At 28.6% G+C, this 26489-nt stretch overlaps 2 protein-coding genes across 13 annotated transcripts in view; both read left to right on the top strand.

Moving 5' to 3' along the window:
• The window catches only part of LOC111419106 (homeotic protein ultrabithorax-like), a 526223-nt gene that overhangs the window by 160198 nt on the left and 339536 nt on the right, over positions 1 to 26489 (top strand). The window lies entirely within an intron of this gene.
• LOC111419116 (homeobox protein abdominal-A homolog) lies at positions 1818 to 25625 on the top strand. 4 transcript variants are annotated; one of them, XM_071199329.1, is made up of 3 exons: positions 1818 to 2864; positions 3670 to 3709; positions 24510 to 25625. In XM_071199329.1, exons 1-3 carry the CDS (start codon positions 2199 to 2201, stop codon positions 24899 to 24901), a joined length of 1098 nt encoding a protein of 365 aa, XP_071055430.1. In that variant the 5' UTR covers positions 1818 to 2198; the 3' UTR covers positions 24902 to 25625. The 4 variants fall into 4 exon arrangements, with proteins under 4 accessions (XP_071055430.1, XP_071055429.1, XP_022907651.1 ...); XM_071199328.1 differs by having other exon boundaries at positions 1821 to 2864; positions 3670 to 3721; XM_023051883.2 differs by having other exon boundaries at positions 1822 to 2862; positions 3677 to 3709.

Below are 26489 nucleotides of genomic sequence, written 5' to 3'. Positions count from 1 at the left end.
AATCTTTGAGTTAAACTTACTTTTGTGGTGAAAATCAACGTATTTCATGTTTTGAGATTTCTCACCTTCTAACTAACTTTTGGATGTAACTAAATAAGATATGATTATGGATTATGTATTTTCGGTTCATTTTAAACAATTTATTTTATATACATTTTTCTCCATCATTTTTAGTTTTTGAATTAATAACGATTTCATAAATGAATATGTAACAATTTTGATATTTTGAGACTTTCCACTTTTTATCTTAAATATGGTAATAGTTGAGCAAGATCTGGTTATGGATTATGTTTTTTTGATTCATAATAAACAATTTATATTTAACATATTTTTCTCTATCATCTTTAATCTTTGAGTTAAATTGGATTTTATAATGAAAATCGACATATTTCATATCTTGAGGTTTCTCACCTTCTAACTAACTTATGGATGTAATTAAATCAGATCTGATTATGGATAATGTATTTTCGATTCATTTTAAACAATTTATTTCTAATACATTTTTCCCCATCATTTTTAGTTTTTGAGTTATGAACAATTTCGTCAACGAATATGTACAAATTTTGATATTTTGAGACTTTCTACATTTTAACTTCTAACTAACTTATGGATGTAATTAAACAAGATATTATTATGGATTATGTTTTTTTGATTCATAATAAACAATTTATATTCAACATATTTTTCTCCATCATCTTTGAGTTATAATCTTTTAAAGTGAAAATCGACATATTTCATATCTTGAGATTTCTAACTAACTTATGGATGTAATTAAACAAGATATGATTATGGATTATGTATTTTTGGTTCATTTTAAACAATTTATTATTAATACATTTTCCCCCATCGCTTTTAGTTTTTGAATTATGAATGATTATATAATCAAATAATTTTGATACTTTGAGACTTTTCACTTCTCAACTTGAATATGACAATTATTTAACAAAATCTGATTATGGATTACGTTTTTCTGTTTCATAATAAACAATTTACATCTAACACATTTTTATCCATCATTTTTAGTTTTTGAGTTATGAATGATTTCATGTGTAACAATTTTGTAATTTTGAGAGGTCATAATAAACAAATTAGGTCAAATTATTCCCAACTAATCCATTATTTCTCAAAAATGTTGAGTTTAAGCAACTCCAATTAGATTAAATTTGCTTTAGGATGTATTTTAGCTCATTCAGATATCTCAATTACTTTTTGAGATGTAACCTATCATATATCAAAAATTTGTTTAGGTTGGGTTGATTTCATATCACAAAAATCAAAAACACCGTGCTTCAAGGTTGGAAACTCGATTGGGATAGAGAAAGATGAGAAATGAAAGATAACCGGTTTCGGTGCTAAACCATCTTCAGACGTGTATTTTTGAATTTTTTAATTAAAAAATTAAATTATTTTTGATAAATATTAAGTGATACAAATTATAGTTGGTGCATTACTAAATGTTTATTGAATCAAAAAAGAATTGTACACAAACTTGTATGTTTATGAAGGTCACGGTGTGCACTTTTAGTTTTGATTACGAGATGGCGCCACGCTGTCCACCACGGCCTTTTATGATTGAATCATCGCACTTCGTTTATGGTTGTTTCCCCAAATTCAGGAGTAATTTCAGTATTAACCTGAAACGGTTATTTTGAAGGCGTTTGATGATGGTTTTGTTGGTTTATGATGTTAGAGGTATTTTTTTTGAAGTTTTTTATTTTCCGACAACGTCGACGTCCGCGGTGTCGGCGTTTTCGGATCGAAAGTCGAGAAGCGTCGCGTGGCAGACGCTGAAACCGTCGCTTTGCGATTGGTCGGTTCGGCACCTGCTCGGATTGGCGGGACCGTGGTGGGGCGCCATAACCGCTTCTAGTGTCGCGGATAAGGCATAGAGGGCCATAGACTGCACATACATGGGTCATAAAGGATTCGAAGAAGTGGCTGTGCTCGGACCGGTACCATCGGAACGATCCTCCCGGGCCTAGAATCAAAAGAACGAATAATAAAAGGGAGTTCCGAGAATAAAGGGGTTGCGCGACACGTTTCCGTTTTTTTCGGGGTTTCAAATCTCGCCGGATACCAGTAGTAGTTTTTTTTGTTTAAATTAATTTTCGATCGAAAGATCTAATTATGACGCGGCGGTGTGCGGTGCAGTGAAAAAAGAGACCCCAAAGGGTGAGAGCATCAAGACCGCTGGGACTATGAGTTCCAAGTTTATCATCGATAGCATGCTCCCGAAGTACCATCAACAGTTCCAGCACCATAATCAACTTTTCCACAGTCCAACAACTACAACGGTTTCGTCGTTAGAAGCCGGATTAGCATCCGTCGTTAATTATTCTTCCTCAACTTCACCGAGTGGATCTTCACCACAACACAGCAACTCTTCGGCGTCTTCAACATCCCCAGCCTCAAGAATGTATCCGTATGTTTCAGCGGCTACGGCCGCTGCCCACCATCATCATCAACAACAAGCCGTTGCTGCAGCAGCTTTTGGCGCTGCAGCTACCGGAACGATGGTTCCGGGAGCTTTTTCTTCATCGGCAAGTACCGCAGCTTTAGCAGCCGCCGTAGATGCTGCAACTGCGGATAAATCCTGCAGGTATACAACTGGATTAACGGGAAACGTTGGCGCAACGGATTCTATGGTAAATTATGCTCTTGGACACCATCACCAGAATGGTGTTTCAGTATCCGCTGCGAGTTCAGTATCAGCCGCTTCAGCTTCTATGGCTGCTGCTGCACAGTTTTATCATCAAGCAGCTAGTGCTGTTGTTGATCCATTAGGAACATCTTGTGCACAACCATCAGCTGGTGGTCAACCAATACCAGATATACCCAGATATCCATGGATGTCAATAACTGGTAAGTGTTGAGATTTGCCATTTATTTATTTAATTACTTTTTTTTAATTAAATCGTTAAAACTTACATAAAAATAATAATAATTGTTTTTATTGGCCTATTTTTAATTATTATTAATAATTATAATAATCGTTAATGACCCGTAATAAACAATAATCGTATCGTTAATTTAATCGATCAATTAATTACAGTTAATTAACGATAAAATTAAATTTTATTTATTTAAAATACAAATAAATAAATTAAATTAAAATAAATTCTTATTTCCATGGAGATTTTTGATTATTGCCGACGGAAACGCGTGCCAAAGCGATACAAAATGGGTCTCCAAAGAGAGATTGCTGCCGATAGATTTTTAATGGCGTGTGTTTTTATTGCGGTCGTAACAATAAAAGCTGGCCGTAAAAACAACAATGAACATAAGGTCGAGTTTTTTTTTCAACAACTACCGAAAAGGCTCCCTTTTTAAATAATCAACAAAACAAATTTATTGTAACAAAATCAACATTAATACAATTACCTAATGATTTCTCGGATTAACTTTTTTGTTTTGATTAATTCATTTCTTTGTAACGACCTGTATATGGAAATTAAATGGATTTTAATTCATAATGGAAAATTAAAAAGGTTATTTTCTTTTACGTAAACGTCCAATAAAAAACATTAAGTGAAATGTAAATGTTTAATGTTAATTAAAGTGATATAAACAAGTAAAATCTATTAAACACTTTTTTTTTTTTAATTTTTTTTAATTTATAGGATTCTTTGTGTGAACATACATGATTATTTTTTAATTTCTCTCACTGGTTTTGCAGATTGGATGAGCCCTTTCGACCGTGTGGTATGCGGTGAGTACAATGGTACATATTAATTTTTATTTTATTTATTTACCACTTAAGTTTCTTAATTTTACCAATTAAAGAAATAATGTGGATTATAGAAATCACCCCATTTAAAAAATTAACTTAAGAAAACGATTTCTCTTCGGAGAAATCTCCAACCCTTTTATATTTATCTCGAATTGTGAAAGTTTTTTTGCAAACCCACCTTTTCTAACCCTTTCAAAAAACCTTTTTTCGCAATTTTTTACGCTTTTATTTCTTAAAAGCACTTTAAAAAAGGGGAAAAATAAATAAAAGCTCGTTTTTAGAAAGTTACCATCTCGATGTGGGTCTCTCTTTTTCACTACCCACGGCGATGAGAAGAGTTCAGCGACACTTCTTCTCTTTCTGAATGCATTTTATGTAGGCTCAAGGTCGTCTTTATTATTAGTACCCAACCCAATGAAAATGTTAGATGAAACAGAGTTAAATTCTTTTATATTATACAGCAAGAATTAGTAACAAAATCAGAGAGTATGTATAGATCAAATTTTTTATTGAATTTGCCGATTATAAATCGGATTTGAGACATTTTTCGATTAAATCAAAAATTTGTTTTAACGTACTATTCACAGGGAAATTCTTGTATAAGAGTGTACAGCGCTTCATATCGAGAATTATAAAAAATTATTTTAACAAAAATTATTGCTGATTTAATTCTAAATAAATATTATTCGAAAAATTTTTCGATACAAAACATAATTGTTGAGATAACCTCAAAAATTTAATTTTCTATATCAGTATGGAGCGCCACCTAGTGAATATATCAATTTTTTTGTTGGATTTTTTGATTATAAATCGGATTTTAAGAAGATATTATACGAAACATTTTTCGATTAAATCAAAAATGCTTTTAACGTACTATTCACAGGGAAATTCTTTTATAAGAGTATACAGCGCCCCCTATCGAGAATAACAAAAAATTGTTTTAACAAAAATTATTGCTGATTTAATTTTAAATAAATATTATTCGAAAAACTTTTCGATACTAAGCATAATTATTAAGATAACCTCAAAAATTTAATTTTTTATACCAGTATGGAGCGCCACCTAGTGAATATATCAAATTTTTTATTGAATTTATCGATTATAAATGTGATTTTAAGGAAATATTTTACGAAACATTTTTCGATTAAATCAAAAATTGCTTTTAACGTACTATTCACAGGGAAATTCTTGTATAAGAGTACACAGCGCCTCCTATCGAGAATTATAAAAAACTGTTTTAACAAAAATTATTGCTGATTTAATTCTAAATAAATATTATTCGAAAAACTTTTCGATACAAAACATAATTGTTAAGATAACCTCAAAAATTTCATTTTTTATATCAGTATGGAGCGCCACCTAGTGAATATATCAAAATTTTTATTGAATTTATAGATTATAAATGTGATTTTAAGAAAGTATTGTACGAAACATTTTTCGATTAAATCAAAAATTGCTTTTAACGTACTATTCACAGGGAAATTCTTTTATAGGAGTATACAGCGCCTCCTATCGAGAATAACAAAAAATTGTTTTAACAAAAATTATTGCTGATTTAATTTTAAATAAATATTATTCGAAAAACTTTTCGATACTAAGCATAATTATTAAGATAACCTCAAAAATTTAATTTTTTATACCAGTATGGAGCGCCACCTAGTGAATATATCAATTTTTTTATTAAAATTATCGATTATAAATGTGATTTTAAGAAAGTGTTGTACGAAACATTTTTCCATTAAATCAAAAATTGCTTTTAACGTACTATTCACAGGGAAATTCTTGTATAAGAGTACACAGCGCCTCCTATCGAGAATTACAAAAAAATGTTTTAACAAAAATTATTGTTGATTTAATTTTAAATAAATATTATTCGAAAAACTTTTCGATACAAAACACAATTATTAAGTTAACCTCAAAAATTTAATTTTTTATATCAGTATGGAGCGCCACCTAGTAACTATATCAAAATTTGTATTGAATTTATCGATTATAAATGAGATTTTAAGAAAGTATTGTACGAAACATTTTTCGATTAAATCAAAAATGCTTTTAGCGTACTATTCACAGGGAAATTCTTGTATAAGAGTACACAGCTCCTCCTATCGAGAATTATAAAAAATTGTTTTAACAAAAATTATTGCTGATTTAATTCTAAATAAATATTATTCGAAAAATTTTTCGATACTAAACATAATTGTTAAGATAACCTCAAAAATTTAATTTTTTATATCAATATGGAGCGTCACCTAGTAAATATATCAAAATTTTTATTGAATTTATCGATTATAAATGTGATTTTAAGAAAGTATTGTACGAAACATTTTTCGATTAACTCAAAAATTGCTTTTAACGTACTATTCAGAGGGAAATTCTTTTATAAGAGTATACAGCGCCTCCTATCGAGAATTATAAAAAATTGTTTTAACAAAAATTATTGCTGATTTAATTCTAAATAAATATTATTCGAAAAATTTTTCGATACTAAACATAATTGTTAAGATAACCTCAAAAATTTAATTTTTTATATCAATATGGAGCGTCACCTAGTAAATATATCAAAATTTTTATTGAATTTATCGATTATAAATGTGATTTTAAGAAAGTATTGTACGAAACATTTTTCGATTAAATCAAAAATTGCTTTTAACGTACTATTCAGAGGGAAATTCTTTTATAAGAGTATACAGCGCCTCCTATCGAGAATTATAAAAAATTGTTTTAACAAAAATTATTGTTGATTCAATTTTAAATAAATATTATTCGAAAAACTTTTCGATACAAAACATAATTGTTAAGATAACCTCAAAAATTTAATTTTTTATATCAGTATGGAGCGCCACCTAGTGAATATATCAAATTTTTTATTAAAATTATCGATTATAAATGTGATTTTAAGAAAGTATTGTACGAAACATTTTTCGATTAAATCAAAAATTGCTTTTAACGTACTATTCACAGGGAAATTCTTTTATAAGAGTATACAGCGCCTCCTATCGAGAATTATAAAAAATTGTTTTAACAAAAATTATTGCTGATTTAATTTTAAATAAATATTATTCGAAAAATTTTTCGATACAAAACATAATTGTTAAGATAACCTCAAAAATTAAATTTTTTATATCAGTATAGAGCGCCACCTAGTAAATATATCAAATTTTTTATTAAAATTATCGATTATAAATGTGATTTTAAGAAAGTGTTGTACGAAACATTTTTCGATTAAATCAAAAATTGCTTTTAACGTACTATTCACAGGGAAATTCTTTTATAAGAGTATACAGCGCCTCCTATCGAGAATTATAAAAAGTTGTTTTAACAAAAATTATTGCTGATTTAATTTTAAATAAATATTATTCGAAAAATTTTTCGATACTAAACATAATTGTTAAGATAACCTCAAAAATTTAATTTTTTATATCAGTATGGAGCGCCACCTAGCAAATATATCAACATTTTTATTAAAATTATCGGTAATAAAACATATTTTAAGTAAAAATCATACCAAACATTTTTTGATTAAACCAATAATTCTTTGATTGAGTTGTACTATTCATAGGGAAATTAAAATGATTTAACATATTTAGTTATTACCCACTACTGAGGTTTCTATTTTCAATATATATATCATGTAAACTAAAACCAAGTTATATATTAGCAGCTCGTAGTCACATGGCGTAGTTCTGGAGAAATAAACTCTAAAAACTTTTTAATTTCTACCACTTCTTTGCCTCATTTAATAAACTGTAGAGATAAAAGAAATTTACTACCACACTTTTTGCTGCTTCATTAACTTGGTCTTAATTTACAATTTTTCTGCCACTTCATTTTTATTTTCTGGATTATGCTGGTTTGAAAAGATATTCTTCAAGAATCAGGCTAAAATTACTTCTTAACTATTACATCAGCTCATATTTGGTGTTTTCCCAACCAATGCTTTGATGATACTTTTGATGCTTTAGATATCATTGAATATTCATCGAGGTCATCTGCGTTTGCAAAATTTAAACAAATTAAATAAGTTGTTGTTTAAGCCAAGAAATGTATCAACGAGAAGTAGCAATTTTTGAGAAGGCGAGAAATTTAAAATTATAATTGGAAATTTCCAGAATTTGTCTAAACTTATTTGGTATCAAAAAGTAAACTAAAAACTTCCAGGTTTTGAACTGCATTGATTTCTGATTCATTGAGGATGGTATAAATTGATGATTAAATTACAAAGATCTTTATACTTGCCATAACCTGTGTTTCCAAGAGTTGGTTTCTGAAATTGTTATTTCCAGCTTAAATAAGTAGATGAGAAAACTTAACAAATCATGGAATGATTTCAACATGAGTAAGCTAAGTCTCTACAACTACCATGTCTTCAAATTCTATGTGTTGTTGCAGTTAAACCAACTTAAGATATTTGAAATTTCTGGAATTTATATGTTATGTATGCAATAATTTTGGAATCGGTCTTAGAAAACACCAAAAATGATATGGCACAAAATTGTGCCATAAAAACATATATTTCCAAATTACATCCATGTTCTTTTTTTTTGTAAAAAATTTAATTTATTGTTTCTTCGATAACCGCTTCCATTATAAGTAATATACGAGAGTTGTTCCATTTAGTTGGAGCCCCCGTTATGGTTATTCAATCGGTCCCATTAACGTTCAAGATCTCGTTATCTCCACGTTTGGAATTCACATTACTTTACGGTTTCTTATATCGAGTTCTTGTTATTAAGTTGATTTACCGAAAGCAATTATTGTAATTTATTTTCTTTAATTTATTAATTTTATCAATCTTTGCCATTTAAACCCGATTTATAAACACACAACGTTTTATTTAATGGACGTTGAAAAGCGGTGTTTGAAATAATTGCTTATTTTCTTTGTTATCCGAAAGGTCAAATCGGTTCGACCTTTTTGAGAGGGAATTAAAAAGAATAAGAAAAAGAAAATGTTGTGAAAGAAAAATAAAAAGTGGATGGAATAAAAAATGGAGAGCTTGAGTTGAGTCTCGATCGGACATAAATTTGGCACCCCCGCAGTTTTCCCTCCCGGGGCCCGGTCGCCCCCCTTTTCGCTCTTTGCCCTTCCCAGAGGCCCCAACGCTTGATTCATTCCCGGGAACCTGCCATGTTTCACGTCTATCTAAATTGGGATTTGTATCTACCTTCGCGTCCGTCTGTAATTTATACGAATCCCCGGAGTTTTTTTTTATTCTTCTCCTCCTCCAGAAGAAAGAGGATATCTTCCTTCCTTTTACTTGATTCTTTTTTGAAGTTTTAACCGTGCGCCATTCGAGATGGTTTATCCTTATTTTTTCTCTTTTATTAGTTGTTTACTGGCTTGGGGTATAATAAATCGAGATGAATCATTTTTTCGAATTATATTATGTTAAATTTGTTACTTTAATTAACAAAGTAACAATTTAAAGCGGAATTCTCGTACACAACATGGATATTTGTTGGTTTACGAGATCCTGTTTTCAATATCAACAATCGTCTCGTTCATAACATTTTAACAAGTAACTCTTGTTAAAATTTATTTTGATTGAGCTTTTATTAGTAAGTTAACGTTTATATATAAAATTCTTATTTATTATATCCTTGTAATTTATAAAATTAAACTGCTTTTTAGGTTGTAAATTTAACTCGCGGAATTGTTAATAATAAAAATAATAGGGGGCGGGAAAGAAAATAATGACCCCATAACTAACATTTAAGATCCTCGCAGTTTTCGTCGTTGCGGAGGTCGTGCAAACATTGTAAATTTGAAGTCCTGAAAATGGGCGAGATTACGCCAGCGCCGTCGACGTCGTCTTTTCCGACGGCAACGTCTCGAACTGCGCAATTTTCGTTATCGCGAAAAGCTTCTTTCGATCTTGAAAAAAATCAAACTAAAAAAAATTCGATGCAACTTTCTGTCGACTGTAATAAAAGCTCTTCGCCATGGCTTTTCGAAATGGATGGTTTTGGTTCTATCTATTATATATTATTAATATTATATGGCACATTTTTCGATTAAATCAAAAATTGCTTTTAACGTACTATTCACAGGGAAATTCTTGTATAAGAGTATACAGCGCCCCCTAATTATAAAAAAATGTTTTAACAAAAATTATTGCTGATTCAATTTTAAATAAATATTATTCGAAAAATTTTTCGATACAAAACATAATTGTTAAGATAACCTCAAAAATTTAATTTTTTATATCAGTATGGAGCGCCACCTAGTGAATATATCAAAATTTTGATTGAATTTATCGATTATAAATGTGATTTTAAGAAAGTATTGTACGAAACATTTTTCGATTAAATCAAAAATTGCTTTTAACGTACTATTCACAGGGAAATTCTGCTATAAGAGTATACAGCGCCCCCTATCGAGAATTGTAAAAAATTGTTTTAACAAAAATTGTTGCTGATTTAATTTTAAATAAATATTATTCGAAAAATTTTTCGGTACAAACCATAATTGTTAAGATAACCTCAAAAATTTAATTTTTTATATCAGTAGAGAGCGCCACCTAGTGAATATATCAAATTTTTTATTGAATTTATCGATTATAAATGTGATTTTAAGAAATTATTGTACGAAACATTTTTCGATTAAATCAAAAATTGCTTTTAACGTACTATTCACAGGGAAATTCATGTATAAGAGTATACAGCGCCCCCTATCGAGAATTATAAAAAATTGTTTTAACAAAAATTATTGCTGATTTAATTTTAAATAAATATTATTCGAAAAACTTTTCGATACAAAATATAATTGTTAAGATAACTTCAAAAATTAAATTTTTTATATCAGTATGGAGCGCCACCTAGTGAATATATCAAATTTTTTATTGAATTTATCGATTATAAATCGGATTTTAAGAAAATATTGTACGAAACATTTATCGATTAAATCAAAAATTGCTTTTAACGTACTATTCACAGGGAAATTCTTGTATAAGAGTATACAGCGCCCCCTATCGAGAATTATAAAAAATTGTTTTAACAAAAATTATTACTGATTTAATTTTAAATAAATATTATTCGAAAAATTTTTCGATACAAGACATAATTATTAAGATAACCTCAAAAATTTAATTTTTTATATCTGTATGGAGCGCCACCTAGTAACTATATCAAAATTTTGATTGAATTTATCGATTATAAATGTGATTTTAAGAAAGTATTGTACGAAACATTTTTCGATTAAATTAAAAATTGCTTTTAACGTACTATTCACAGGGAAATTCTTTTATAAGAGTATACAGCGCCTCCTATCGAGAATTATAAAAAATTGTTTTAACAAAAATTGTTGCTGATTTAATTTTAAATAAATATTATTCGAAAAACTTTTCGATACTAAACATAATTATTAAGATAACCTCAAAAATTTAATTTTTTATATCAGTATGGAGCTCCACCTAGTAAACATATCAAAATTTTTATTGAATTTATCGATTATAAATGTGATTTTAAGAAAGTATTGTACGAAACATTTTTCGATTAAATCAAAAATTGCTTTTAACGTACTATTCACAGGGAAATTCTTGTATAAGAGTATACAGCGCCTCCTATCGAGAATTATAAAAAATTGTTTTAACAAAAATTATTGCTGATTTAATTCTAAATAAATATTATTCGAAAAATTTTTCGATACAAAACATAATTATTAAGTTAACGTCAAAAATTTAATTTTTTATATCAGTATGGAGCGCCACCTAGTTAATATATCAAAATTTTTATTGAATTTATCGATTATAAATGTGATTTTAAGAAAGTATTGTACGAAACATTTTTCGATTAAATCAAAAATTGCTTTTAACGTACTATTCACAGGGAAATTCTTGTATAAGAGTATACAGCGCCCCCTATCGAGAATAACACAAAATTGTTTTAACAAAAATTATTGCTGATTTAATTCTAAATAAATATTATTCGAAAAACTTTTTGATACAAAACACAATTATTAAGATAACTTCAAAAATTTGATTTTTTATATCAATATGGAGCGCCACCTAGTAAATATATCAAAATTTTTATTGAATTTATCGATTATAAATGTGATTTTAAGAAAGTATTGTACGAAACATTTTTCGATTAAATCAAAAATTGCTTTTAACGTACTATTCACAGGGAAATTCTTTTATAGGAGTATACAGCGCCTCCTATCGAGAATTATAAAAAATTGTTTTAACAAAAATTATTGCTGATTTAATTCTAAATAAATATTATTCGAAAAATTTTTCGATACAAAACATAATTGTTAAGATAACCGCAAAAATTTAATTTTTTATATCAGTATGGAGCGCCACCTAGTAAATATATCAAAATTTTTATTGAATTTATCGATTATAAATGTGATTATAAGAAAGTATTGTACGAAACATTTTTCGATTAAATCAAAAATTGCTTTTAACGTACTATTCACAGGGAAATTCTTGTATAAGAGTATACAGCGCCTCCTATCGAGAATTATAAAAAATTGTTTTAACAAAAATTATTGCTGATTTAATTTTAAATAAATATTATTCGAAAAACTTTTCGATACAAAACATAATTATTAAGATAACCTCAAAAATTAAATTTTTTATATCAATATGGAGCGCCACCCAGTATATATATCAAAATTTTTATTGAAATGATCGATTATAAAACATATTTTAATTAAAAATTATACGAAATGATTTTTGATTAAATCAGTAATTCTTTGATTGAATTATACTGTTCGTAGGGAAATTAAAATGAGTTAACATATTATATAATATACCATATACAGTGTGTTAATTAATTATCGTACCCGAGTTAAATATCGCGATTTGCGTGTTGCAATACCAATACTGTGACATTGGTTGCATACTTGCAATGGTGACGTCGGGTACGATAATTAATTAACACACTGTATGTCGTGAAAATTAAAACCAAGTTAAATATAAGCAGCTCGTCTTTTCGATCTTTTCTCTGGTAGAAGCTTTGACTTCACATGGCGTACTTCTGGAGAAATAATCTTGTTAATTTCTACCACATCCTTGTCGTTATCGCGAAAAAAGCTTCTTTTCGATCTTGAAAAAGATCGAACTAAAAAAAAAAATTGATGTAAGTTTCTGTCGACTATGTAATAAAAGCTCTTCGCGATGGCTTTTCGAAATGGATGGTTTGGAGAGTTTTCGAAAAGCGTATCGCGATGACGTATAAGTCCTAAAGGGTACCTAAACCATTTCGAGGAGGTCGTTGACTCGTTTTCGTGCGACGACGAAAAAGACGTGAAACGTGCGTCTTGAAAACGAAACGTATGGGGAGGATTATTTTCGATGAGAAGGATTTTTCGGTATCTCGAAAACATCCAAAGCGATGATGTATTTAGAACGGTACAAGCCGTAAACAATTGGGGAGCTCTCGCGTAAATATATAATCGGCTTGTTTGGAAAAGAAAAAGAACAAAAAAATCTAAAAGAATAAAGAGAATTTTCTTCTAACTAAAAATAAACAATAATAGATTTGTAAAAATGTTGCAACTAGGAAATGAGGGTGAAAAGTATCTAAAGTTGTTATTCGAGATATAAAAAGACCTAGGGGTCGTTTTCATGGCGGACTTGAACGTTTACCTCGTCGATAAAAGCGGATTCTGGCTGTTTGTGTATGCGCGCGATGTTACTTTCCAAACTTAAATCCAAAAAGAAATGTTAAAAAAATCTTTTTACCTATTATTTCATGTAAAACTTAAAAGCAATTTATCTTAAAAGCTAAGACAAAGAATAAATAATTTACGACGGTAATAATTTAAACGTGTTAAACAATTCTTATCGCTTTTTAAACAATACCGAAAATATTAAAAAAAGAAACGTGACTAAAATTAAATTACGAAAATTTTTTAATATATTATGCACTTTGAAGACTCTGAAGATGCACGGATTAATCCGAAACTTTCTAGTTCTAATTTGTCTTTGATTAATACATCGTATCACAACTCGAGAAATACCCCGAATATATAAAAATGTTTCATAATCATGGATGTCCCAAAGGAAATCTACACCTCACATTTTTTCGATGAAAGTCATTTTCGGTGATCATTTTTATCGTTTTGTTGAATTCCCGAATAGAACCAGAAGGGTCGCGGACCTTCCTCTTTCTCTTTCTATTTCTATTTCGCCCCCCTTCTAGTTTTCTCGTTTAGCCGCTCCATAACCGTTCCCAAAATTAATTTCGAACCCCTTCAGAGCCATACGCAGATGAGTAATGGCCGACGGTTTAAGCAATTAGAGGGTTGTATTGGAAGGGGTTGTAATTAGAAATGAAGTCGGATACGTTTAAAGGAACCGCCTAAAAATATGGGATTATTTTTGGATGTAATTAAAAAGAAATGTTTTTGCTTAATTTAGTTCAAGCTTTATTTATGCAACCTCATTATCATTCCGATGTTTAAAAGAACTTAACAAGATTATACATTTATTTATTTAGCTAAGGATATCTTATTCGACGTATATAGTTGCTTTTTTGATGTATTTGGGCTAATATTTTTGTTACAAGACTTTTTAGATACTTCGAGCCAATATTATTGATGTTGCGTCAATGGGAAGTGTTAGGTTTAATAAAGATAGGAGGTTCTAGGTTTGATTTGGGCATGGTTTAATTCAGCTTTACTAGAGTGTGGAAAGATTGGGGTTGACATGCTTGTGGGTAAGTTAGCTTTATGCTGAATTTGAGTTTAGTTTGAGTGTGAAGACTCAGAATTAAGAATTATTACTTCAATGCGGTTTCAGTTGGATTGGGTTGTAGTAGTAGAAAAGTTATGATGTAGTTGTTTATGAGTTAGGTGACTTTTTCTCGTTGAAGGAATTTTAAGTATACTCCTCTGAGGGATGAAGTTTGAGATGTGGCCGACGGTAAAGTGCCGCGTCTTCGACATCCATCGTCCGTGTTTGTTAAACAGCCACGATCCGCCTTCATTTCAGGGAGGGTGGAAATAAGAGAGTGCTAACGCGTATTCAGTCCAAGATTATTCAAATCTTTATAGTAGATGTGTGATAACGATAACCAGAGGTGGGTGAGACGCAACGTGCTTTCTCTATTGTATATACTCATTTCCTATCTAATCTCTTGCAATGAATTACCTATATAAATATATAAATATTGTTTTGGTACGATTGTTAGAACTAGGTCTTATAGCACCAGGAATATGATACCACGATAAGCTATCTTATATATAAAATGAACATTGTCGCCTGATTATGACTTTGCCCACGAAACCGGTGTTTAATAATTCCTTTTAGACGATCATAATGACCTTGTCGTGAGTTTCGCAACAATATGATGAGTACTTTAAAATTTTTTGATTTTATATGATGTTCATCTTTCAATCTGAAATACTTTCAAGATGGCCGCCACTTCCGGTCTATAAATCGTTAATTGAAATGGAATATTGTTAAATTTATAAATCAAAAATAACGCAATTTTCAAAAAATCATATCGGCTGTATTTTTAATAATTTTGATATGATATGTATGTTAAATTGTTGTTTATATATTGTAGTTTATGATATGATATAAAAATTATATGATGATATTATTGAAATATCCAGGAAAAAATTATTAAAGACGAAATTGTCAAATTTATAAATCAAATGTTATATGAAATTTTCTAAAAATCATATCAACCGTATTTTTAAGAATTTTGATATGATATGTATGTTATATTGAAGCCTAAAGATTCTAGTTTATGATATGATATAAAAATTATATAATGATATTATTGAAATTTCCAGAAAAAAATGATTAAAGAAGTAATTGTCAAATTTATAAATCAAAAATTATATATAATTTTCAAAAAATCATATCGGCCGTATTTTTAAGAATTTTGATATGATATGTATGTTATATTGAAGCTTAAAGATTCTAGTTTATGATATGATATAAAAATTATATGATGATATTATTGAAATATCCAGGAAAAAATTATTATAGAAGAAATTGTCAAATTAAAAAATATCTAAAGTAATGCAAAATTTTCAAAAAATGTTATCTGCCGTGTTTTTAAGAATTTTGATATGATATCCATGTTATATTGAAGCTTAAAGATTTTAGTTTATGATATGATATAAAAACTATAAGACAATATTATTGAAATTTCCAGGAAAAAGTGATTAAAGAAGAAATTGTCAAATTTATAATTCAAAAATAATCAGAAAATTTCAAAAAATCATATCTACCGTATTTTTAAGAATTTTGATATGATATCTATGTTATATTGATGCTTAAAGATTCTAGTTTATAATATGATATAAAAATTATATGATGATATTATTGAAATTCCCAGGAAAAAATTATTAAAGAAGAAATTATCAAATTAAAAAATATCTAAAGTAATGCCAAATTTTCAAAAAATGTTATCTGCCGTGGTTTTAAGAATTTTGATATGATTTGTATATTAAATTGAAGCTTAAAGATTCTAGTTTATGATATGATATAAAAACTATAAGACTATAAGACTAACTATAAGATTATTGAAATTTCCAGGAAAAAGTGATTAAAGAAGAAATTGTCAAATTTATAAATCAAAAATGATCAGAAAATTTCAAAAAATCATATCTACCGTATTTTTCAGAATTTTGATATGATATCTATGTTATATTGATGCTTAAAGATTCTAGTTTATGATATGACATAAAAATTATATGATGATATTATTAAAATATCCGGGAAAAAAAAATTAAAGAAGAAATTGTCAAATTAAAAAACATCTAAAATAATGCAAAATTTTCAAAAAATATTATCTGCCGTGTTTTTAAGAATTTTGATATGATTTGTATGTTAAATTGAAGCTTAAAGATTCTAGTTTATGATATGATATAAAAACTATAAGACAATATTATTGAAATTTCCAGAAAAAAGTGATTAAAGAAGAAATTGTTAAATTTATAATTCAAAAATAATCAGAAAATTTAAAAAATCATATCTACCGTATTTTTAAGAATTTTGATATGATATCTATGTTATATTGAAGCTTAAAGATTCTAGTTTATGATATGATATAAAAACTATAAGACAATATTATTGAAATTTCCAGGAAAAAATGATTAAAGAAGTAATTGTCAAATTTATAAATCAAAAATGATATATAATTTTCAAAAAATCATGTCGGCCATATTTTTGAGAATTTTGATATGATCTGTATGTTAAATTGAAGCTTAAAGGTTCCAGTTTATGATATGATATAAAAACTATAAGACAATATTATTGAAATTTCCAGGAAAAAGTGATTAAAGAAGAAATTGTCAAATTTATAATTCAAAAATAATCAGAAAATTTCAAAAAATCATATCTACCGTATTTTTAAGAATTTTGATATGATATCTATGTTACATTGATGCTTAAAGATTCTAGTTTATGATATGATATAAAAATTATATGATGACATTATTGAAATATCCAGGAAAAAATTATTAAAGAAGGAATTGTCAAATTAAAAAATATCTAAAATAATGCAAAATTTTCTAAAAATCATCGATCGTATTTTTAAGAATTTTGATATGCTATGTATGTTACATTGAAGCTTAAACGTTCTAATTTATGATATGATATAAAAATTATATGATGTTATTATTGAAATTCCCAGGAAAAAATTATTAAAGAAGAAATCGTCAAATTTATAAATCAAAAATAACGACATTTTTAAAAAATCATATCAACCGTATTTTTAATAATTTTGATATGATATGTGTGTTAAATTGAAGCTTAAAGATTCTAGTTTATGATATGATATAAAAACTATAAGACAATATTATGGAAATTTCCAGGAAAAAGTGATTAAAGAAGAAATTGTCAAATTTATAAATCAAAAATAATATGAAATTTTCAAAAAATCATATCGACAGTATTTTTAAGAATTTTGATATGATATACATATTAAATTGTAGCTTAAAGGTTCTAATTTATGAGATCATATAAAAATTATATGATAATATTATTGAAATTCTCAGGAAAAAATTATTAAAGAAGAAATAGTCAAATTTATAAATCAAAAATAACGAAATTTTTAAAAAATCATATCAACCGTATTTTTAAGAATTTTGATATGATATGTATGTTAAATTGAAGCTTAAAGATTCTAGTTTATGATATGATACAAAAACTATAAGACAATATTATTAAAATTTCTAGGAAAAAATGATTAAATAAGAAATTGTCAAATTTATAAATCATAAAGAATATGGAATTTTCAAACAATTATATTGGCTGTATTTTTAAGGATAATAGATAATGATATAGTATATTTCTTAAATTGAAGGTTAAAGGTTCTTGTTTATGATATGATATGAAAACTATAAAGTAATATTATTAAAAATTTAAAAAAATTTTAAAATTTAAAAATAAAAATTAATAAATTTAAAAATTTAACATTTAAAATAACGATTTTGTGGTCTACTTCCGGTGGACTTGAAAGATCAGAAATACATTCCTATATAAACAAAATGATATATTTTTAAATGACTTCACTTTGTATAATAATTTTTTTGATTAATATTACATAGCTATTATCTATATGTATAATTATGAAATTATTAATGGCTCATTATTAGAAAAAAACAAGGAAAAATTTTTTTAAACACATTGTAGGGACATTCTATATGGTATACGTTTGTATACGCGTGCGTTTTAATAGGGTACTAACCCGGGTCGTAAAGCAGAGTAATGTGGTAGTAAAAACGCACGAACAGTCATGGAGTTAAGCGGAATATGTGTTAATCGCGTAACGTTACCGTTTTGTTGCGAATAGAAAATTTGGGTTATGAACGAATTGTACTTAAATGATTAATAATTTTCTTTAGCAAAAATTTTCTGTTGTTAAAGATAGCGTGTTCAAAACGATTTCATTCCCGTCCACACATTATTATGCAAATCAACCATCATCTGAGTTCAACTCATTCCAATATTATGCTTTGTTTACGTGCGTGCATTTTAACTAACGACCGTTTTCAAAAGAAAAAGAAAAGAATCGACCCCTGTAAAAACAGTCGTCAGTTCGTAAATCAACCACTTTTATTTTATTTTTAAAGTGGATTAAAAACCACGCAATAATGTAACTACCCTTATACACAATCAAAAAAAAAATTTAATTATATAAATAAAATTCCACATTTAAATCGTGAATATCTCTAAAACGATCTTAGGAGAAAACGTTGGAATATATTTACTTTGCGTGCGTGGGTAGACAAGAAGAGAAGAGATAGAGTGAAGAAAATCCGGGAGACATGAGCCATACACGCATGTGTGTGTGTCCCTGGGTAATATATGAAAACGTCGGCCATAAAATTAACAACATAATCGCGGGGGCCGTTGGCATTTTTGCGAAAAGAAAAACGTTCGTTTTGTTTACTTTGGGCATTCGAGAGCGTAAAAAACGCGTTTATTTGGTATAGATGGGCCACGTTTTTCATCTGAATTGTTCACAAGAAATATTTATATATATTTTAAACTTTTAATTAATAATTTTTTTCCTATTAACGTAAAAAAACACCAGATGACGGTTCAAAAGAGAATCGTTCCCCTTTATTTTGGTTATGCGTAGAGGGTAATTCCTGGGTAGTAAAAGGGTGCGTAGAAGATAGCGAACGCAATTAAGAGACGAGATGACGACCGCAAACGCTCGTGTCCCCTTTGTTTTAAACTCCCCCCACGCTCCGATCGTTAGATAATTTTGGGGATGTGTGTCGTATACACCACCTCCCATCACCGTTATAAACCCCAATTTATGTACCCAATTACAATTTACTTTTACAACCCATTCGAATAAATAATTCTTTTTTAATTTTTTAAATTAAAAAACACTTTTATTTAACAAACGTTTTCATCGTAAAGTTCACAATTCGTTTACCATCCCCCCAACCCACCAAAAATCCTCCCCAAAAGGGATATTGCAACGTCGGCTCGTTGTACTATACGCGAACGTTATCTTCATTTGCGCATACCGCACCCCAGTAGAGTGTGACTGTTTTTGGGGGGAAAGGGGGTTGCCTATGTAACGTGGGGGAAACCGAACGAGGACGCAAAACAGAGGTCCTGAATCCTGGGAACTAAAATGAGACTGAAACTGGTTGAAAAGGGGTAGATGGTGGGTTGAAAATGGCGGGGAGCTTAAAGGGGTTGGTGGAAAAGGGGGCGGCACTGCACATGTCGACCCATTACGTTACCGGCGGTGTGCAATCCCCCAGTCCGGCCCTGCAGGTCCGAACGGCAATTATGGCAGCAACTGCCGCAACAGCGCCCCCTATTAATTGCACTACCCCTGATTAAAACCGGTAAATTACATTTTGGAGGAACGTTTGGGGAGGAGGGGGATTGAACTAACCACCGAGGTGGTGGTTGGGGAGGGAGGCACGTTGACGAGAGATGTGAGCTGTGCATTTTCAGGTTACATTTTAAATGAGACCATTTTTTTTTTAATTTTTTGACACAACGCATTTTGACTTACAAAAAAAATTATGAAACATATTCAATGGTGGTGAAGTTTTAAACCGAGCTTTTTATTATTTCTAACAAACCCAACTTCTCATACCTCAACACATCTTACCATCGATGTGTTGAGGTTTTTTTTGCATTAATTGTACTTGGAAGACAGAAAATTATCTTTTATCGTTTATGCCATCAAGTAACTGTACATCAAGCAAAGTGTGATAGAAAAAAACAAGGTCTTGCTGCTATTCTGCCAAATACATATATTCCTTCATTGGTCATGTATTTGATCATCGGCGAAACAAAATGTTTTAGATGAAATGTTTTAATACTTGCTTTAGATATATTTTGAACAAAATCCTGGATAAGCAACACCACTTCTTGAGTGAATTAGTGATGTGGAAGCCATTCGAAACTCCATCCTATCGTGATTTTAGCTGTTGCTTGTTGGCATAAATTTTTCTGCCTTTATTATGGTCGCCCTGATGTTAGTTCGTTTTTAGGTCTATAAACATTAAATGAGATTCTTGATTACATACTACTCCTTATAATGCATCTCTATAATTTAGGTCTCTTTTGTTGGCCGGGATCTCACCACATGCTTTATATAACGTGTTTTATAATATCGTTTTTTTAATAACGCAGTTCTAGAATAGTGTCTCAGCTCCACATTTTATAAGCAACCCAACTCGACCTACTCCAACCCAAATCAAGTCAACCCAAAGGCGAACCTTCTCATTACAAAATATAGCTATGAAATAATAAATTTTGTTGATTGCTGAATTATAGAGTTGATTATAAGAGTTGTCAAACACCGCATTGCTGGAAGATAATGTAGAGTCTTCCGACGATCTTGAAGACCTCTAGAGTTCTTTTTGCCTTCATCTATATCCAAATTAAACTTACCGACGCATCATCGAAGTATTCTATTGGCTGTGATGCTAATTTTGATTCGTCTTTGGGTGAAAATCGTGCTTAATCATTGTCCAGCTTGATTTTGATCTGTTATAAATGTCACTGAGTGTCTTCTGAGTCAAGTATATTTTAAAAATCTTGTATTTCCTAACTAATTGTATCATTATTAATTAGACATCGATGACTTTCTCGTAGTTGAATTTTTCCTCAACTTTAGGTACAGAATTGTTAGATGATTTTGTGTTGGCCTTAGCAGTAACATTTTCTTGCTATCTCGATCTTTGAGATCTTTATTTTGGGCACCATGATACCAAGTTGGTGAGTTTTCGTTAAAACTGCATTACCGAACTTGATGCTTAGTCATCATGTTCGCTATGTTGGCTGATGATTTGTTACGCAGATCACTTGGGCAAGTTTTTGAGATAGCTGAGTGCTATCTTAAATTCTGACATTGTGATATCAAATTTCCTGCAAATGGTGATTTTGCAAAAATTTTGTTCCTTGATTCCTTGAATATCAGAAATGATTAACAAAACCTCAATCTTTTTAATGAAAATAACCGTTTTTTAATATTACACTTATGTTAGTTTTTGAGAAAATTATTTGTGAGGTTGGGAAAAATTTTTGTTGATTTTTATTTATACCACTTTGAAATTCTACAAAAGATCTATTTGTATGACTATTTTTATAACTATTTCAAATATTATTAACAAAACCATAATCTTTTTAATGAAAGTAACCGTTTTTCAAAATTGCTTTTAGTTTTTGAGAAAAAAATGTTTGAATTTGAGTGAAATTTTTGCTAATTTTTAAACTACTACTTTCATTAAAAATTTGTGAAAAATTAGTGTTTCTGAATATTTTTATGGAAGTATCAGAAATGATAAACAAACCCTCAATCTTTTTAATAAAAGTAACCATTTTTTAAAATTACACTTCGTTTTTGAGAAAATAATTTGTGAGGTTGAGAAAAATTTTTGTTGATTTTTAAGGATTACATTTTATACCATTTACTTTGAAATTGTACGAAAAATCTATTTGTATGAATATTTTTATAACTATTTCAGATATTATTAACAAAACCATAATCTTTTTAATGAAAGTAACCGTTTTTCAAAATTGCTTTTAGTTTTTGAGAAAAAAATGTTTGAATTTGAGTGAAATTTTTGCTGATTTTTAAACTACTACTTTCTTTAAAAATTTGTGAAAAATTGATGTTTCTGAATATTTTTATGAAAATATCAGAAATGATAAACAAAGCCTCAATCTTTTTAATAAAAGTAACCATTTTTTAAAATCACACTGCGTTTTTGAGAAAATAATTTGTGAGGTTGAGAAAAATTTGTGTTGATTTTTAAGGATTACATTTTATACCATTTACTTTGAAATTGTACGAAAAATCTATTTGTATGAATATTTTTATAACTATTTCAAATATTATTAACAAATCCGTAATCTTTTTAATGAAAGTAACCGTTTTTCAAAATTGCTTTTAGTTTTTGAGAAAAAAATGTTTGAATTTGAGTGAAATTTTTGCTGATTTTTAAACTACTACTTTCTTTAAAAATTTGTGAAAAATTGGTGTTTCTAAATATTTTTATGAAAATATCAGAAATGATAAACAAACCCTCAATCTTTTTAATAAAAGTAACGATTTTTTAAAATCACACTGCGTTTTTGAGAAAACAATTTGTGAGGTTGTGAAAAATTTTTGTTGATTTTTAAAGATTACAATTTTATACCACTTACTTTGAAATTCTACAAAAGATCTATTTCTATGACTATTTTTATGGCTATTTCAAATATTATTAACAAAACCATAATCTTTTTAATGAAAGTAACCGTTTTTTGAAATTGCTTTTAGTTTTTGAGAAAAAAATGTTTGAATTTGAGTGAAATTTTTGCTGATTTTTATATTCTTTAAAAATTTGTGAAAAATTTGTGTGTTTAAATATTTTTATGAAAATATTAGAAATGGTAAACAAACCCTCAATCTTTTTAATAAAAATAACCATTTTTTAAAATCACACTGCGTTTTTGAGAAAATAATTTGTGAGTTTGACCAAAATTGTTGTTGATTTTAAAAAATTACAATTTTATACAACTTTCTTTAAAAATCTAGGAAAAATCGATTGGTATGAATATTTTTATGACTACTTCAAATATTATTAACAAAACCATAATCTTTTTAATGAAAGAAACCGATTTTTGAAATTGCTTTTAGTTTTTGAGGAAAAACATTTTGTAAATTTTGGACAGAGCATTTTGCGTTGGAACATTTTCTTGCTATCTCGAACTTCGAGATCTTTATTTTGGGTTGGGTTGGGTTTCACTTGGGCAAGTTTTTGAGATTGCTGAGTCCAAGTTTTTGAGTTTCTGACATTCTGATATCAAATTTCATGCAAATGGTGATTTTTCCAAAAAGATTTTGTTCCTTGATTCGTCCTACATCAACTAATAATAGAGCTTATTGTTGATTATATATGTATATAATATATATAGTATTATTTTCAAATTAGTTTTTGGATTATAAGAGGGAAGTTAATTTGGGTTGTTTTGGAGGGGTGTTGTACTTGATATTTTTATCCCCGGTTTTCCGTCGCATTTGGGAACGATGGAATAAAATATAAGTTACGGGTTTTAATCTGGAGTCGGTAGGGCGAACGCCCTTTAATATCATAAACAAAAAGTGGGGTTAACGAAAAAGGGGGACGAGGTTAAAATAAAGGTGGAAAAAAAATTTTATTTTGTATCTTCTAGATTCTCAACATCCGTAATAATAAAGATTTCATTTAGTAAAACATATGCAAATGGAAATCACCTCGATCCGTATTTATGGTAGACGCAAAACGGTTCAAAGCGGCCATATCACCACTTAAAACCATTCCCATTTCCATTATTTAAATAATTTGCAACTGCGATTATTTAAATAATCACCTGGTTTTCAGGTTTCGAGCACTCCGAATTGAATTGCGCAACCTAATACGTTCGTTAAAACTTTATAAATTATAAAAAAAACTCCATAACGTTTGTGTGGGCCCATTTTTTGTTACCCACAGTCATTACAACACTTTAAAAGTAATTTAACCCAGATATTTTCAATTCGAACGAGCTTTCCATTCTCGGACAACATTTATAACGAGAAAATCTTGATATTAAGTTTCGAAACGATTTCCAACTTTCAATTTAATTTTTATAATAAATCTTTCTCTTTCTAGCACAAAAGACTTCTTCCTCCGTTCCGTTTGATTTACGACCACCCTCTGTATAGGGGAGAACCTCCACTTCCCTTTACCCCCTTTGTCGTCATGACAACGGCCCTTTTTGCGGCCATGTTGAAACTTCATCTAAAAAAAGAAAAGAAAATCCACATTATTTTTTTAAAAATTATTTGTGAAAGTAATTATTGTGATTAAAACATTATTTTAGGTCCAAATGGTTGTCCAAGACGAAGAGGTCGACAAACGTACACGCGTTTTCAAACGTTGGAATTGGAGAAAGAGTTTCATTTTAATCATTACTTAACCAGGCGAAGACGAATCGAAATAGCACACGCTCTTTGTTTAACGGAAAGACAGATAAAGATTTGGTTTCAAAATCGACGGATGAAATTAAAAAAGGAGTTGAGAGCGGTGAAAGAAATAAACGAGCAGGCCCGTCGCGAACGCGAAGAACAAGAACGACAAAAACAACAACAACAAGAAAAACAACAAGCAAAGCTCGACCAACAGAGTCATTCGTCGATACACCATCACGATCCAATGAAGATGTCTTTGGATAAATCTGGATCGTCGGATCTGCTCAAACCGAAAATAACATAAATTAATCGTTGAAGAAATCGACGAGGAATATTTTTTTGGGTTTAAGTTTTTTTAAAGTATGATAAGAATTAATAAGAATAAATAGTCCTGGTGTTACATTTAAAAAGAAAATAATAAATGAGAGTGTGGTGACTCAGTTTTTGGAAAAGTGAAAAATAAAGCAAAGTGTTGTATCCATTAGTTTTTATATGTCTCTTAAAAAAAAGTGTCGTAGGACAAAAAGTTTTGAATGAAACGAGCTTTTTTGAATTTTTTGAACCGAGAAGAACTTATTAGTGTTTTAGTTGTTAAAAGGACTCTTAAAATGGTTTTTAAAAATTATTTTTTATTAATTATTATTATTATTATTAATTATTTTTGTTCCGTGTAAATATTGTTTATTTCTTTTTTTATTATTTCGATTGTGTTCAAATTTGTCGTCTCGTGTACTACTTAAAAAAAAATTAAGAAGATAAAAATTTTATTGACTATTGATATTATTAATTAATTAATTATATTAAGTTTTCGGACTTGTTGTGATCTTCCCTATATTTTTTTTTTTTTTCTTGAAAACGTTTGAGTTTTATTTTTGTTGTTTCGATGATGTGTATTGTGCCAACCGATTTCGTTTTTAGTTTTTTTTTTTAATGATCTTTAATAAGATAAACCGCCCCAAATCGATTTTTAAAAAATCGATGGAGACAAAAAAATACCCAACCCAAAACAGCAAAGTAAATTTAGTAGATTGTAACAAAAAAGAATACCGATATTCACCTTAAATAGTTCATATATACGTAATTTTGGTGTCAGGGTAGAACAAAATAACAAGATTAAAAAAACGATAAACAGCCGACGTCTTATAAACGTTTTAAGAAAGAAAAACCAAAAAGTATTTTAGAAACAAACAGAAAAAAATTAAATTAAAAAAATGTTCATTTTTAATAATTAAAATGATCAAACTCTCTTAATCTTTCTTCCGTATTAAAGGCGAAAATTTAATAGATTCGATGTCGTACTGTCACGTAGATTATATTTAAAATAAATAAAAAAAAAGAGAAATTAGTAAGATTTTTTTAAAAAAGGAATATGAGGAAGGACCGGATCGATAAAAATTTTAAACATCATCAGATTTGGAAAATTACGTCTAGTTTTTGAGATAAAATTTGTTCAATTTGAGCGAAATTTTTGTGTTTCTAAATATTATTAGAAATGACAAACAAAGCCATAATCTTTTTAATGTTTTTTAAAATCACACTTCGTTTTTGATAAAAAAATTGTGAGTTGACTAAAATTTTTGTTGATTTTTAAAAATTACAATTTTATACCACGAAAAATAGATTTGTTTGAATATTTCTATGGCTACTTCAAATATTATTAACAAAACCATAATCTTTTTAATGAAAGTAACCGATTTTTAAAATTGCTTTTAGTTTTTGAGAAAAAAATGTTTGAATTTGAGCCAAATTTGGGTTGCTTTTTAACCTACTACTTTCTTTAAAAATTTGTGAAAAATTGGTGTTTCTGAATATTTTTATGAAAATATCAGAAATGATAAACAAAGCCTCAATCTTTTTAATGAAAATAACCGTTTTTTAAAATTACTCTTAGT

The sequence above is a fragment of the Onthophagus taurus genome, chromosome 10 (genome assembly GCF_036711975.1).
Source record: "Onthophagus taurus isolate NC chromosome 10, IU_Otau_3.0, whole genome shotgun sequence".
NCBI lineage: Eukaryota > Metazoa > Arthropoda > Insecta > Coleoptera > Scarabaeidae > Onthophagus > Onthophagus taurus.
This window is presented reverse-complemented; position numbering and strand designations above follow the sequence as displayed.